The sequence below is a fragment of the Podarcis cretensis genome (genome assembly GCF_951804945.1).
Source record: "Podarcis cretensis genome assembly, chromosome: 3".
NCBI lineage: Eukaryota > Metazoa > Chordata > Lepidosauria > Squamata > Lacertidae > Podarcis > Podarcis cretensis.
Window position 1 is genome coordinate 64,275,056 of NC_137172.1, and position 17,124 is coordinate 64,292,179.

Below are 17,124 nucleotides of genomic sequence, written 5' to 3' on the forward strand. Positions count from 1 at the left end.
AAACTTGAAATTTCTATGGTATCTATAGTTTGCAAAGTCAAAGCCCTTATTTTGCAAGTTCTGCTCAACCTTCTCCAGTCTGACAAGGTACGGTAAGTAAAATGAACTTTGTACAAAGTGACACCAGGCTTCTTCTTAGGCTGCAAGATGATTCTTGGAAAGTATCTTATAACAATACTGGAAACTTTCTGTCCACAGCTGTCTCTCTTCTTCTGCAATATGTTTTATCATGTCAGCACCAGAGTAGTCACACATGTGCTGTGTTATGCTCCACATGAAGGAACTGATAAACATCTGAGAGTCCTGCTGTCCTAAAAGAGTTCGACGGAAGGAAAATGCCAGTTCCACAAAAAGCCGAGGGATAATTGATGGAATAATCCTAATACTGTAATGTAATCTATGAAATAGTTTTCTCATCATCTGTAAAGTTCACATACAATAAGATAACCTTAGAGAAAGCGTTAGTGTTTACTTCTTTTTTTAAAAGAACAATGACATGCATGATTTCCATCTGGTGTCCTTACACAACTAATATATAAATGATCAAAGGCTTCTGGTCAGTAGAACCTGGACAAGCAATTCAGATATGTTGCTGCATTATATAATTAGCATTTACATATAATACAAGGGGTGGCATAAAAACAATGGCAGTTTGAGTAGGAACTGTGCAATGGACTGCTAGATGATTTGGAAAGATGAGGGCTAAACTAGATCTTGTGCAAAAGATCATGTAGATTTCTCATGAGTTTTTCAAATTAAAAGTAGCCTTTCATGGCTGTAATGCAAGGGTGGAAGAATGTCAAGGAGAAGTCCTTAACACTGACCCCTCTTGCCATTTACCTGCTCACTTCAACTACCCACCCAAGCTATTTCTTCCCTAGCTTAGGGAAAAGAGGGTGGGTGTCTTATTTTAAGTAGGAAAAAACAACCAAAAGGGAAAGAGTTAAATGTGTTTCCCCCATGCCATTTTTTCTGTTCTTTGTTGGGGCATCCCAATGCTGCTTTTCACAGTGGTAAATCTACACACATCTGGGTGTAGCATCAGGTTTGGCCCTAAGGCAGGAGATTAATCAGTAGGAGTTAAGATGGCATAGCAAGGGTACACTACTCCAAAATGTGACATTTGCAAATGGAATGGTAGACAAATCTAAGCTTCTTCCTGTGCAAACCTGTATACTCAGAATTAGGGATGGGGAAGAAATTTGATTCCGTTCACATTTAAAGGTGAATCTATCAAATACACACATTCCAAAACCCTGTGAGAACTGAAACATAGTCATCCTTAGAAATTTGTACATATCTGAATTCTGCAATGCATTTCTCCAACCAATGTCTCCAAAAATATTGGGAGAAAGTGTGCATAAAAATGAACATATTCATGAAAATAACAAAAATTCATTGTTAGGGAAATGGCTTGCATTATTCAAACTGCATACAAGCATGTGTTTCTTAGAACAAATTTGAACTGAAATGCTGATATATATTTTTTGAGGATTTTTTATAAAAAATCACAACTTGCTGCAGAAATATGGAGAACTGAATTTAAGATTGGAAAAAGGAGAAACTGAGAGAACTATAAATGGCCATCTCTACTCAGAATCAAGTCCCACCACATTCAGTGATGCCTACACCCAGGTCAATGTGAAGAGGTCTAAAAGTGTCAAGTGCACAAATGTGCCACATTCAATATATGTACTTAGAGCAACAAAAATGGATTTTTAAAAAGCAAAATAATATTTAGATTGGAGTTGCCAGAGATGCACAAGGGAAACTATGTTTTAATGTACAGGCAAAGTCTTTGCAGATTTTTGTATTGTAGATGTATGTTTTGTATTATTTTATTAACACTATTGATTGATACAAGTTTGTCATGGCCTTTGGTTAAACAATAAACTTAGGAACTACAAAAAGGCTGAAGATTACTCAGTTCTACACGTCAGTACAAAGAATAAGATTTGATTTTTTTAAAAAAATCTTTAAATTGTTGAAGCAACTGAAATGTGCTATGAAGACAACCTGAGATAAGGATAAATTCTTTTTCACATATAAGCTGGTTATTTTCTAAAGGTGTAAATACAGATTTCCTCCTGATCAATATCTAAGAAGATATAATAGGGGTTTTCTTACACCGTAACTAGCAGGTGTGTCTGTGACTCCTTTCTCATTTCAAACACAAGAGAAAATCCACAGATCCACTATCTATCATTATGTGCTTTGATTTATATTTTCCCTTCCTTGTTCTAAAAGCTTAATACAGTTAATGTTTCCTAAAATAAAATATATTTCAGATTTATAAATGGTTGATTTTAAAAAAACTAAAAATGTGTTCCATTTTTTAAAGCTGAAATGTTGACATGAACAAAATGTAATAACTTGGCATTTTCAAACAAGCTTGCATGTGACCTGTGCAAATATGAAGTGACACAGCTGATGTGATAAATCTAACAGGAAGGATGGAGTCAGTTCCCAGAACCAGTGCTTCTTAATCTTGGGCAGTGTCTAATGCACCTTTCCACCTAAGGGAAGGGGTGTGGAAACAATACAATCATTTTCCTTAACGCAGAAGATTAAACAGAGCAGTGTTGAGTTCATTTATCCTAGTTTCCCAAACTGAGGGGGTGAAAACCTGATCAATAGCTCACATGTTTAATAGGATCAAGAAAATGAAGTCTAATTTCCAAGCACCAATTTTTCTAAAAATACTTTAATATTCAGTTACCCTTATGCAGCTCTATAAGCACAAAGAAGTTGTAGCTGCATGTGATAGCCCTGCCAGAATATCAGCAATCTGCTGTTCCATGCAAAGGAAGAAGAAAAAATGACTACATATTCTAGACATACACCTACTACCGCCCCTGACCAGCTGTCAGGTACGATGGCTGAATTTCTATCTGGGGTACACAAAACACAAGCCAAATATAGGCTGGTTAGCTCTTGTGCTTGGGTCCTGTTTGCAGGTTTCCCAAAGGCAGGCCGCAGGTTGGCTACTGGGAGAACAGGATGCTGGACTAGATAGGCCATTTCCTGATCCAGCAGGCTGTTCTTACCTTCTTATGAACAGTTAACATCATAGTTCAAATTCCTGGACACTGGCACAAGAGCCTGCAATAAATCTAGATGCCAAATTTGCTGCCACATATACCCGGACAACATCATTATTGGCCTCAATAACATCAAACATACCATCTCAGGCCTATTTAATTGTTCATCTTCCAACATTATATATGCTTTCAAAGGCCAACAGTGCCCTTCAGCTCTCTATATTGGACAAACAGGACAAACCTTACGCCAAAGAATAAATGGACATAAGGACATCAGGAATCATAAAACAGAGAAATCAATAGAACACTTCACTCTCCCAGGACATTCTATAGAAGATCTTAAAGTAGCTGTCTTATTGCAAAAGAATTTTAGAAATACACTTGAAAGAGAAGTTGCTGAATTACAACTCATTACCAAACTAAAAACGATGGAGAGACCTGGTCTGAATAGAGATATTGGATTCATGTCCCATTATACATGCTAAAGCTAATTTTGGACATCTATCTCTTTAAAAATCCCTTGCCCTTCCCTGTGGAACAAACTGCCATCATCAACAGTCATCAACAGTTACAAGGTTGTAGTGATCTCTGCTTCAGAGTATCTGAATAAGTGTGTATACACATGAAAGCTCATACCTAGAAAGCTTTTTTTTTTGCTTTTTTTAATGAGATATTTATTAAGATTTTCAAAGATAATACATTGTAAAACAAAAAGAAAAGAAAAACAAAAATACAAAAGTACAAAAATACGAAAAATAAAAACAATTTAAAAACACATAAAGTTTCCATTTACTTATTTTCATAAATTATCTTCCAGACCTCCTCATACCTCCCTTTCTTATATTCTAATTCAATTTGTTTGTTTAGCAAATCCTCACCTCTGATTCTTTTAATTATTTCAAAACCTTATTTTCCATCTCTTTTATACATTACAGCTATCCAATATCATTCTAACATTCCTTAATTTTACAATATTTCTGCAAACAGTCTTTAAACTTCTTCCAATCTTCTTCCGCCGCCTCTTTTCCCTGGTCTCGGATTCTGCCGGTCATTTCTGCCAATCACATATAATCGATCATCTTCATCTGCCATTCTTCCAGAGTGGGTAGATCTTGCGTCTTCCAATATTTTGCGATGAGTATTCTTGCTGCTGTTGTCGCATACATAAAGAAAGTTCTATCCTTCTTTGGCACCAATTGGCCGACCATGCCCAGAAGAAAGGCCTCTGGTTTCTTAGGGAAGGTATATTTAAATACCTTTTTCATTTCATTATAGAACATTTCCCAGAAAGCCTTAATCCTTGGGCACGTCCACCAAAGGTGAAAGAATGTACCTTCAGTCTCTTTACATTTCCAACATTTATTATCGGGCAAATGATAAATTTTTGCAAGCTTGACTGGGGTCATGTACCACCTGTAAATCATTTTCATAATATTCTCTCTCAATGCCATACCTAGAAAGCTTATACTTAGCTGGTCTTTAAGGTGCTACTGGAACATCTTTCAATATATTTTTTTTTAAAAAAAATCTTTCATCATTGTTATTTATTATGACAGACCAACACGGCAATATTCCCTGAATCTGTATGACCTTGGGTTAGTCTTCTCTGAACCTCTCTTACATTCAACCTTGTGATTGTAAGCTGTAAGGAAGCACAATTTTTGACACTAAACAACCCATTCACTGAATACACATCTATTAAGGCATCAAGTTACTCAGTCCCTGGTGTAATTTTTTGTGCACTAAAAGCACAAACTTTCTTTCACAAATATATGTATATTACCTATTATGTACAAAATATCATTTTCTTTTGTAGCTTAGACCACTGTCAGTCATGTCCCACATTTATGATGTTTCTCTGCATGTGTATATTAGAGCACTAGTTTTGCAAAAATTAGCACAAACATAATGGATGAACTGACCCTAAAAATGGTACAGTAAGTAAAAATGTGCCTCCGAAATAATTTTCCAGACAGAGAGATTGGGAAGCTATACATGAGTGTAACTTCATCACCACCTAGAGGACAGTGTAAGACTAAAACTAAGTTTTTACATTTAAAAAGGTAAAGGTACCCCTGCCCGTACGGGCCAGTCTTGACAGACTCTGGGGTTGTGCGCCCATCTCACTTAAGAGGCCAGGGGCCAGCGCTGTCCGGAGACACTTCCGGGTCACGTGGCCAGCGTGACGAAGCTGCTCTGGCCAGAGCCAGAGCCAGAGCCGCACACGGAAACGCCGTTTACCTTCCCGCTGGTAAGCGGTCCCTATTTATCTACTTGCACCCGGAGGTGCTTTCGAACTGCTAGGTTGGCAGGCGCTGGGACCGAGCAGCGGGAGCGCACCCCGCCGCAGGGATTCGAACCGCCGACCTTTCGATCGGCATTTACTTTCTTGCAAATACGGTAATAGCCATAGCCTGTTACAGTAATATTATGCTTTTATAGTAATAGTCTATTATAGTATACTATTCTTTCACATAGAAACCAGAAATCCAATTGGCTTGTGAAAACAGCATTCTTCCCTGCCAAGATCCAGGTTTGAGTTGTCTCAATGTTGTTCTCTCCACATCCATGGGAACATCTTCCATTTGTTTAGGCCCAAGTCTGTAGCAAAATAAAATAGTAACAGTCTAGACTGCTGACATTGCTCATCTGCCAGGCCAAACCTGCTTCTTTGCTTCTTATCCCTCTGCAAACAAACACATTTGCACAAAAACATACACAAACATACACACATAATGGTTCTCTCCTGGTTGCTAGGCAGTCACTGAATTATTTCTTAGAGCTTCTCTGTTGTTCTCAAAAAGTAACTAAACTTCAAGGCTGAATATCTTTTTGCCAAAGTTAAATTCCTAACTTACAAACACAACTTTGACTCGTAACAAAAGAGTAGTATAACATTTGAGACGTCTGATAACATTTGACAATTTTATGTACAGGTAAATACATAAAAGCATTTGTGGTGATCACACAGGGTCCCCGGATGTTTAACGGTCTATTGATCCCTGTGCCACCACTGTGCTCGCTTCCCCGTTGCCACCAACCAGTTACTCTCGGGTAAAACACTGAGTCCAGACAGTTGTTAAAAGTGAACCAAATAAACAAGTTTATTTTATAAACATTAACAAGTTTATGGTTTCTCAGATAATATTCCTGTCAGTATCTTAACTTTAGTTTCTTTACTGTCCTATACCTTCCTAATACCTTCTGACTGATTATCTCAACTGTTTAACTCCTCTTAACAAATTCTCTCACTTTCTCACACCAGACTAGCCCAACCCAGACTTATCTTCTCTGTCTCTTCTAACTCCAGACTGTCTTCTCAACCACCCTAACTCTAACACCTCCCCTTGGGGAGGTTAGTCATTTTACACTGGTTAGTCATTTTACAATTAGTTAACCCTTTCCTTATGAACCCAGTACACACCTAGGAGGGAAAAGGCCACAGCATTATATATGAATAAATGTCTCTAATGAACATTAATTTTCTAGGTTGCCAAATGCATAAGTTGGCTTGAGTATTTACTAGGTTTGCCTATTTATTAAAACCATGTTTCAATATACAAAGAGGCTTCTTCTTCTTTGGCAATCACTCATAGCCAAGCAAGATTGTCTTGCATAAACATGGTTTTAACAATGAGTCCGTAAGTGACTGTGGAGGCCAATTCTGGATCCACACGTCCTTCCACAGTGGGGACATTGGTTTTCGCACCGGAGTTAATCATGGGTGGATTTGCCAAGCCAGCCTTCCTCTTAGCACGTTTCTCCCTTAGTCCTGAGTTAGCATTTTAATCCTTACATGGTAACCATATACTGTTATGTCTCCTAGATACTGTGGACAGGAAAAGTGGGATAAAATTTCCCCCATATTTACTTTTAAACTTTTTTATTGTGGTTTTCCAAGCGTCCCACCTTTCTGTGTTTTTTGTTTTTTTAGTAAGGGTATGGGTACTCCCAGGCAACACGTTTGCTGTATTTTCCCCGGAAAAGGGTAAAAAAAATCCCATTTGGGGGGCGAGTATGGGCTGGCATTTTCATGCCAACAACGCCATGTGAGCAGTACCCCGATACCGAACAACCTACCAAAACAACCATATTAGCAGCAGACAGAACGAGACGCAACTTCGCACGTTTGGCTTGCCTTGCCACGTCGTTTGCGCATGCGCGCAGGACCGTGGACGCCCTTGTTTCCTTGGCAGCCGTCAGCTTGTTTGAGGCGAAACCATTTGGGGCAAAGGGGGGGGGGCGGAAGAAGCGAGGAACGGAATGAAAGGGAAGGCCAATTGGCCGGCAGGGTGAAGAAGCCGTCGGCGGCATCGGACGTAGCCAGCAGAGTCGGAGGCGGCGTAGGAAGCTGCCGTTGAATACAGCGCGGAGCAATCGAGGGTTGGAAGTGAGTTTCTAACCCCCTCCCCCTTTTTACTGGGTTCCCACCAGGACCCGCTACGTGTCTGGTTGGGAGGGGGGAGATGGCGGCGCAAAGCCACCCTCCCCCCACCCGAAAAAAAGAAACGTAGGCGGCCTCTGTGCGGGGGCTTCGTCCCTCCTGAGGGCGGCCAAAGCGCGGCCGACATTCTAAGCGGGAGGGGACTCCTGAGGGCGGTTATTTCCAATCCAGAACTGTGGCGAATAGGCGAGGGGCGGAGGGAGGCGCTTATGCCCAAGAGGCTTCACAGTCGGCGGCGCTTTGTCGGGCGCTGAGCGGGAGGCCTTCATAGCACGCAGCTTCCACGCATCATCCTCAGCCGCCGGCGGGCAACTTCCACGGAGGCTGGTTGGGCTCCCAACGGCTTTAGCGCGCTGCCTGCCGCCTCACAGCGCCAGCGGTTCCTCTGCGTTCTTTTCCGTTAGAGGAACGGCAGCCAGCGCCCAGGCTGTTCCTAACGGAGAAACCTGAGGGCGGGGTGAGGGGGGAGAACAGAGTAAGCAAGGAATTCAAGAAGACTACGAGTCCCAGCAGCCCCGGCCAGCACTACATCTCCCGTGGTTCACCTATGACAGAATGAGGTCTTGTTAGGAGACGGAGCATGTACTTTGAAGAAGAGGAGGGAGGTGGGCGTGCGCGCCTCTTCCGAAAGCAGCACCGATTGGCTGAGGCGGAGTGCGAGGGCGGGACTACAGTAGCTTCGCTTTGGCTCGAGAAAGAAGGGAGCTCAAAATGGGAATCAAACCCGGTGATTTCGGTTGTGGCCGTTATTAAGGGCTGCGCTCTTAAATATGGAGTGGGCTAGAGAAACTTAAGAATCGAAAAGCGACGATGCCCCATGAAGCTCCTTTTTTTCTTTGGTGTTTGAATCCGTAGTGCTTCCCACTTTAGGATCACCTCTTCTCGTGGGTGGTCCCCAGGCTGCGCATATTTACTCGGAAGTACTGTAAGCCCCTTTGGGATCCAGTAGGGCTTGATCCTACGCGAGAAAGAGCTTTAACAGATGCCTAGGAATGTCAGTTCTCCTCCTTAATAGCAATCCTATGCGGAAGGGTAACTTCCATCGAAGAGTGTGGGAAATAATGAGTGACTTCTTCATGTCCATAGTCTACTGGCAATCCCAAACCGCACCAGTGACAATAATGATTCCACGATGTGCTACGTAGTTGACTGTTGGGGCTGGATGTAGCAAGGAAGATCAGCTTTAAATCCTTGCTTAGTTCTGAAACTCATTTGATGGGGGGAGCTGTGGCCTTTGAAATTAGCCAGTTCTAATCTGCTTCATGTCTAGTTAGACTAAAGGGAATAGTGAGATAATTGAGAATAATTACAAATAAGGATACAATATATTTCAAGTATATTTAAGTATAATTACTTACGAATCACATGAAGTATGATGCTTCTCTGTGTCTTGTTAAAGATGCAAATGACAGTGCATGGAATCAGACAAGAAGAACTATAACATATTTCAATGTTATCTAGATGTCAGAAAATATATCAAAATGAAAATCTATAAAAGATGGGCATATGTGCATCCATTCCTTCTTTACTATACTGTATACATTATGTGGAATGACAAATTATTCTAAAGGCAGCTTTTCCACTATTAGGGGAAATATGTATGTCATTTTTATTTGTGTTTTTATAATACAATCTGTATTAGGCAAATTCCTGCACCGGAAACCTCACTTTCTTCTGCCTATTTGAGTTGAATGATGAAATCATTTCTATTTAGAGATGGGATTACAATTAGTGAACATCCTTATCTTATTCAGGTTGCTTAAAGGACTATATTTATACTCTTTCCCTCTCCATTGACGTTTGTCTTGTTTGTTGCTTAATCCAACTGCATTGCTAATACATATAAAGCACACTGTGTAATCCTATCCTTTATTCAGAAATAAGTCCGGTTCAGTTCAGAGGTAAGTGCAATATAGTATTCCATCCTTAATTGCTTTTGTTGACATTAATTTAAAATGTAGGGAAGAGTAATGCATACTGTAGGTAACCATATAATTGTTAAAATGCCTTAAGGCAAAAGACAACAATAACAGTCTGCACATGGTATTCAGGAAGATGATGGCTTAACGCTGCATGATATCTTTGTGATGGAAAGGACTAATTGTATTAACCATGATACCTTTTTAAGTAAAAAAAAGTCATGTGTAAATCTAAAATAAAATTTTTAACACCTAGAAGTATTTGAACATAAATATTTAATTAGGGGAAAAATTTAAAAAGTATTCTGAATGTGGATTATATTACTGGCATATTATACTATATTATATTATATTATATTATATTATATTATATTATATTGAAAAACAATCAAAACTTTATTTAGAAATTATTTTCTTTGGAATACTTATTTATATTTTATACTTTTTTTTACTGTTAAGACAGTATAACTCACAAGCATACATTTTCATTATATTGTTTTAATTTGAAGAACAAAGTGAAGATATTGCAAACTGTTAAGAACATGATTTTATCATGGCCAAAGATGCCTGAAAAAAGTTAAGATCAACTTTGAAGCTAATTGAGCTTCCATTCTTTGTATACACATTCTTTATCTCACTGATTTGTTAAATAAAAAATTGTTAAATAAAAATGTTTTGTTTCAAATGGAAAAATTTCCATAACAATTTTTCCTTGCACATCATTGGTTTTGAATACAAACAATGTAGATATGCAATGTTTAGATCATTGCTTATATATTGTGTTGATCCTGATGACATATATACTAATTAGTTTTTGTTAGGAAACGTTGGCAGTTTTACATCAAGATGCAAGACATAAATTCTAAATCTTGATATCCAAGGGCAGCTTTATATGGATTCCCCTCCTTCCTTTATGGCAGGGGGTGGAACCTTATACTGAGGGCCACAATCCTCTGAAATAATCTTTTGGATGCCTTATATTGGCAGTGGGCCAAGGCAGAGTTGGCAGTGGTTGGGCTAAAAGTCTTCTAGAAAGGCTACAGTTTCAAACCTAAAAGTTTTCTAGAATAGCTGCAATTTCCAACCTGAAGCAGCCCCAGGTAAAACATCTTGTAATAGTCCAGTGGTGAGGTTAACAGAACATAGATAACTCTCTTTCTAGGAGAGTTATAGTTGGTATATCAGCCTCTGCCTCTTTGTGCTACTAAGGCTTTCTGACCCTTAAGAGGTAAAGGTGAATCTAGTAGCACTCCCAGAATGCACATCTAATCCTTTTAAGGAGTATACATTCCCTTTCATAGTTGCCGAACATCATCACACTTGTCAGACAAGTTTATGGACCCTGTTCTGGTCCACTGCTGTTCCCAAACACTGGTTCACACTTTTTCTGACTAGACCTGGGTGTCATCATCAGATCAATGACACCCAACTCCATCTATGCAGGTGACCTCTGAACAACTTGCCAAAGAAAAGGATCTTTGCAACTGGCTGGTTGGGTCCAGTGAGGATCCTTTGAATCTGTGGCAAGAGAACAGGATATTTCCTTACTTATTTTATTAACAAAATCCAACTTCAGTGGTTTTCCTAAATCTGTTCCGCTCCCACCATTTAATATAACTTGGACCCTTTTCACCCTTAACTTGCCAATAACCTGCTAACTGTGATATAAAGCCAGACAGATATATGTACTATATTTAGGAAATATATTGTTTGTTTATTATTATTATTAATAATAATAATTTTTTTTTATTTATACCCCGCCCTCCGCAGCCAAGGCCGGGCTCAGAGCGGCTTACAAGCAATAATAAAAACAAGATGAATGATTACAAACTTAAAAACAAAAATAGAATACAACATTAAAATAATGGAACAATTAAAATATTAAAATGTAGCCTCATCGCAGGAGGAGAAGAAAAAGAAAAAAAAAAGAGAGAGAGAGGGAGGGAGGGAATCAAATTGGCTCCAAGCCAAAGGCCAGGCGGAACAACTCTGTCTTACAGGCCCTGCGGAAAGAAATCAGATCCTGCAGGGCCCTGGTCTCATGAGGCAGAGCGTTCCACCAGGCCGGAGCCAGAGTTGAAAAGGCCCTGGCTCTGGTCGAAGCCAATCTAACTTCCTTAGGGCCCGGGACCACTAGGGTGTTGTTATTTATGGACCTTGAGGCTCTCCGTGGGGCATACCAGGAGAGGCGGTCCCGTAGGTACAAGGGTCCTAGGCCATGAAGGGCTTTAAAGGTCAAAAGCAGCACCTTAAATCTGACCCTGTACTCCACTGGGAGCCAGTGCAGCTTGAAAAGCACTGGGTGAATATGCTCCCATGGCAGAGACCCCGTGAGGATTACAAGATTATGTAGCGTACAAGCTTATGTGGTTACTTTAACATAGTACTGTCTCTTTAAATTGACATACACTTTCCTTGTTAATTAACTGTAGCTTGCTATATACTCTGTTACTAAAGCAAGACAGCTTGGAGAACCTTATTAAAACTTTTTGCCCAATTGCCTTTGTATTTACTCCACCACAGTTAAGCCTTACCAACACTATAAGTGAGGACTTTTGCTGAAGCCTACCAGATCTCAGGGGACGCGGGTGGCGCTGTGGGTAAAAGCCTCAGCGCCTAGGGCTTGCCGATCGGAAGGTCGGCGGTTCGAATCCCCGCGGCGGGGTGCGCTCCCGCTGCTCGGTCCCAGCGCCTGCCAACCTAGCAGTTCGAAAGCACCCCCGGGTGCAAGTAGATAAATAGGGACCACTTACTGGTGGGAAGGTAAACGGCGTTTCCGTGTGCTGCGCTGGCTCGCCAGATGCAGCTTTGTCACGCTGGCCACGTGACCCAGAAGTGTCTCCGGACAGCGCTGGCCCCCGGCCTATAGAGTGAGATGAGCGCACAACCCTAGAGTCTGTCAAGACTGGCCCGTACGGGCAGGGGTACCTTTACCTTTACCTTTACCAGATCTCAGAGGGATGCGGGTGGCGCTATGGGTTAAACCACAGAGCCTAGGACTTGCCGAGCAGAAGGTCGGTGGTTCGAATCCCCACGACAGGGTGAGCTCCCATTGCTCGGTCCCTCCTGCTGCCAACCTAGCAGTTTGAAAGCACATCAAAGTGCAAGTAGATAAATAGGTACCGCTCCAGCGGGAAGGTAAACGGCGTTTCTGTGCGCTGCTCTGGTTCGTCAGAAGCAGCTTAGTCATGCTGGCCATATGACCCAGAAGCTGTACGCCGGCTCCCTCGGCCAATAAAGCGAGATGAGCGCCGCAACCCCAGAGTCGGCTATGACTGGACCTAACGGTCAGGGGTCCCTTTACCTTTACCTTACCAGATCTCAGAGCCTGGCAGTACAACTGCCTCTCACTACTTCTTGCTCCATGCTGTTCTCTCCTCATCTCTTATGCCTGACCCAAGTGATTCAGATACCCCAACAAGTCTTTTGGCACCAAGACACTTTGCCTTTCTTGTAGGTATTCTTTCTCAAGCCTCTTCCTCTGCTCTCTTTGGGCAGTGCACCACAAACACCATGAACTCCTTCACTGACCAGCACAGACTGACTTCTAACTGACTAGCACCCAGCCATATATACACTTCTTCTGGCCCTCTAGTCCAGCCCCAGCCAATCACATGGTCTAACGGAAAATTCTAACCCTGCAGCCACTAGAACACTGCTTCTTTTGCATATTGAGAATTCTCTCTCTAACCGCTCCTGAGTTGTCAGTTGAAGCCCCCCAGTGACAGTTGAACCAACTTCCACCTGACCAGACAGGACTCCCCGCATTAAACATTACAATGCACATTACCATACAAATGACAGAATCCAATCCACATTAAAACTGAATTCAAATAAGCAAGATTTCTTTACAGAGTTGAAGGAAGCATTCTTCAGGAATGATCCTAACAGCTGTTTCATTTAAGGTGGCCGAGACTACCCCTCCGTGCCAAAGAGGTGTTTAAAACTTTGGACCCAGCTTGTCAGTCCTCCCTGCTAGATTCAATGAGCCGGGAAGGGCAACGGTTAACCTTGCAAGTGTTGGGCTATTTTATTAAGCTGGGTTTTAATGTAGCCTGTGTTAGTTTGTGGCAATGCACTGGTGTCATAGTCAACTCTGACAGTTGCACTGGCCTGTCTCCACAGAATTAAATGCAGCTTCCATGCGGCAGGTGTAGTGTCGCAGGCTGGCCTGTGCCAGTCAGCAGTTAAGTCCCATCTGTCCCTCGTGAATGTTGCTAGTGCACTAGTGTTATTCTTTCACAACTTTTTACACAAAAAGCTATTTATGTGGAGTGGTTCACTGCTCTAAGGCATAGCTGTTTGAAGTGAATGAGCTCAGGAGACATCTGAGTTGGGTTTTCACACCTATGCAGACTCCCCACACCCAAATAGCACACAGGAACAATCATTTTCACTGTTGTGAAAGTAACAACTGTAATCACATGATAGACTGCTTCATCTGAACAACCTACCACTGATAACAGCTACCATGAGGACTTGCACAAAGCAGCTTCTGTGCAGTGGCCATGACATGTATACCGACTACAAACACTACATAGCACATAAATGCGCAGCGAGAGTAGCCAGGAGGAGTGAAGCAAGCAGAAGTGTAAACGACTGCCCATGTTTCTGAAGCCCTTTTTGGCCAATGCATTAACCAAATTACATGATAAATGGTGCTAAGTCATAATTATTTGGTTGCACATGCTAGGCAGGATTTTAGGATGGGCATAGTATAGGATTACATCACAGCAAGTACTTCTGTAGAGCAAATGGTTAAGCTACAGCAAGGGAGCATTCCTGGTGGCTAAGCTACAGGTGTAGTGTTTTCTTTCTGTTGAGAGCTCTCCCACCCTACATGTGAGCATGTAGAATTTGTATGCAGGCTGGGTTTTTTGGTGCTTGAAGATCAGCTGGTTATAGTGGGGTGCCATGTTCAACATTTGTCAGATGCAGTGAACTCATTTATATAAACTATAAATTATTGCACCAAATCTTCAGCAGGTGGGGCTAGAACCATTGGAAAACCAAACATGAAATAGAATTCAGAGAATTCATGTCTAGCTTTCCTCTCCCTGTCTTCTTGTACTTATTATGCCAGTTAATTAATCTGAGGCAAAGTGTGCATAACCCCAGGCACAATGACCTAGAAATGTATTTGAAGCAAATAAGAATTTTGGGCAATCACCGAAGGCACTGAAACTAGCATAGGCGCTCTACCTGCCACTACAATCTTAAACATTTGCAGTAGTGTGTATATGGCATCACTGAAGTTTTGTAACACTATTCATTATATTATTCTGCACTTTAATTCAGACTTAGTGTGGTGCACTGCACTGATGTATTTGTTAGTGCATCAAAATGTTGCTGGCTGATTAGTTAAGACATTATTTTAGAAGTCATTAAGGGGGCCTGGTTGATTAGGTTTAACCAGTTGCTGCTGCATTAGGTCTGATAATTTTGCTTACTGGTTTTTTCTTTTGATTTATATCTGTCTTACTGGCTTCCCTCCAGCCCTATATTTTTTTTCTTGATAGTGATTTCTGTGGGCCTTCTTATGGACCAATTCACAGAGAATAAACCTTAAAACACATTTTTGCTTCCATGGGTTCTGCTTTTAGATATTTAGTTTACATAGAATAAGTCTACAACTCTATACGCATTTCCTGAGAGTAAAGCACAATGAACTCTGCTTTGGACTATAGGACTGTCTTGTAAATCAAGCTTTAAACAGTGAGTTGTTTAATTAAAAGAAGAAAATTTTACACAATTTAGGATCCAGAGAGCTAACTTAGGTGAGCTAGGGCTATTGTCCATTGAGGGAGATTAGGATTTTCAACAAGATATTCCTGTCAACCCATGCTGTAATACCAAACTTCTTCTATTTTATTTTTAAATTTTATCTCCCACTCTTCCTCCTGATGGAGCTTTTGCAATTCTCATGTTTTAGAAGTCTTTGGCAAGTAGCATGGGGGTCTGTAGTTGAAGAGACTCATGTCCCTTTCAAACTTGAGTCTGTTGAAGAATTCATTAAACAGTTGATAAAATTAAGTACTTGCTTCATCCTTAATGTAAAGTGATAAAATACAATAAAAATATTGGATGGCTGATAGTTCAAACATTATGAACAAGGGGTGATGTTCAAGTATGAGTGTCCACTGATGGAAGAGAATTTGTTAGCTGAACAGGGAGGCAGGCAGTTTTCAGCCGTTCTCCTGTCTCCCCACCCTTCAGCACCCTGTGCTCCCCTTAAATCTCTTCCAGAAATGGCCCTTTGGAGTAGATTTAGAAGGTGTAGTAAAATGATGTCGGGAGGGCGATTAAGTCTCCCCTTTTCCCATAAGATGATAGTCACCATTGCATATTACCCAAAGTTAATAAGCCTGCAACACCTTTTCATGTTGTGTCTGATAGTTTGTGTTAGATTGTTCACTGATAGTTGTCTTTCTCAGTGTTACTGTCCTATAACATATTCTGGTTTTCTTTGCAGAATGAAGAAAAGTGAAATGTGTTGAGTTGCCTTTGAGGGTCATGAAAATGCCAGCAGGTATGTAGTATACGTGCTATAGTATTTTTACCTTTTGCGTTGTATGAACCATTTACTGTTAAATTTTATCTGTGTAAAGAAGGGTTCTTATTACTGATTAGTATTTACAGCATTGCAGACCTGGGTCCTGTTCCAGAGATGATAACTGTACGCCCAAAGACCCTGACAGCAAATAGTAGTGCATGTTGATATGCGTTCATGTCTGCATTGTGATGCAGTAGCTAGTTCGCAAGGAAAGAATCGGCAGTATTATCACCACAGTGTCTGCTTCTTTAACTCTTAGCAGAAATGGAATTGCAGATCCACCCTGCCAATCAGCACTTAGGCTTTTTACAATGAGGTTTGGCAGAGTGGAAACAGGGTATTTGTTCTTGTTTTCTATCGCTAGCAGGAGTCATGGGCTCATATTATCAGGGATCACCAACTTTTGGGGGCCTGTTTCTGACAGGAAACACTATTGTCAGCACCGCACACAGCGACCAAGCACACACTGCAAGCTTTTCTATTGATAGAATTATTTGTTTATTTATTAATAAATAAATGGATTGTGGATTGTAATGAAACCTCTGCAGTTCTAAGAAAGCCCCTTTTCAGACCTAATTTGAGCAGGGGAAGGAAGAACATCTGCAGGGACCTTGGGTTCACCTTTGGCATGAATGGAAGGTGATAACTGGGCTGTGACAGCCATTTTGAGCTAATAAGCTAATGAAAGTGATGAAACTGCCGTTTGACCTTTTCAGTGGAGAGTGAAGCCAAGGCAAAAACCAAGGTTCGTTTTGAAGAAATATTCAAGAGCCATGCTGACCTAGCAGATAAAAAGAAATTGAAGAAGAAAGCATTAGGCACACCAGAGAACATTGTGGTGAGTTGGCTACTCTATGAAACTTTGTTTGCCTGTCTTGGCAAAAAGGTTTAAAAAGAGCAAAACTTAGTGTCTCATGCTCAATTCCTTAAGAAGTATGAAGAAAAGTGGACTGTTCTTTGCGGTTAATTTCTTTCGGAAAGCAGAAATTGTTGTAGCCTTGGAGTTACAAATACCAGCACTTCAATCTCATGATTTAGAAAAGCACGGCCTTCAGATTAATGACGGCTGTTTCTTTTACTATTACGCTGTTGGTAGTGGAAGTGGCTCACTATACTAATTTGTCCTTTTCCATACATGAAGGAGGTTCTGTGAATGAAAAGAAAAGC

At 40.9% G+C, this 17,124-nt stretch overlaps 1 protein-coding gene and 1 long non-coding RNA gene across 2 annotated transcripts in view; one reads left to right on the forward strand and one right to left on the reverse strand.

Moving 5' to 3' along the window:
- Positions 1–1,799: 1,799 nt before the first annotated feature.
- On the reverse strand, positions 1,800–7,227 carry LOC307213036. Its single transcript, XR_013837353.1, has 4 exons — positions 7,122–7,227; positions 5,409–5,642; positions 4,495–5,082; positions 1,800–3,677 (listed from the first exon to the last, which is right to left on the reverse strand). It is a non-coding gene; the product is annotated as an uncharacterized lncRNA (long non-coding RNA).
- AHI1 (Abelson helper integration site 1) overlaps positions 7,207–17,124 on the forward strand; it is a 70,987-nt gene continuing 61,069 nt past the window's right edge. Inside the window, exons 1-3 of the mRNA XM_079970704.1 lie at positions 7,207–7,431; positions 15,877–15,933; positions 16,674–16,795. Coding sequence (XP_079826830.1) covers positions 15,918–15,933; positions 16,674–16,795 — 138 coding nt within the window. The 5' untranslated portion in view covers positions 7,207–7,431; positions 15,877–15,917. The remainder of the gene's footprint in view (positions 7,432–15,876; positions 15,934–16,673; positions 16,796–17,124) is intronic.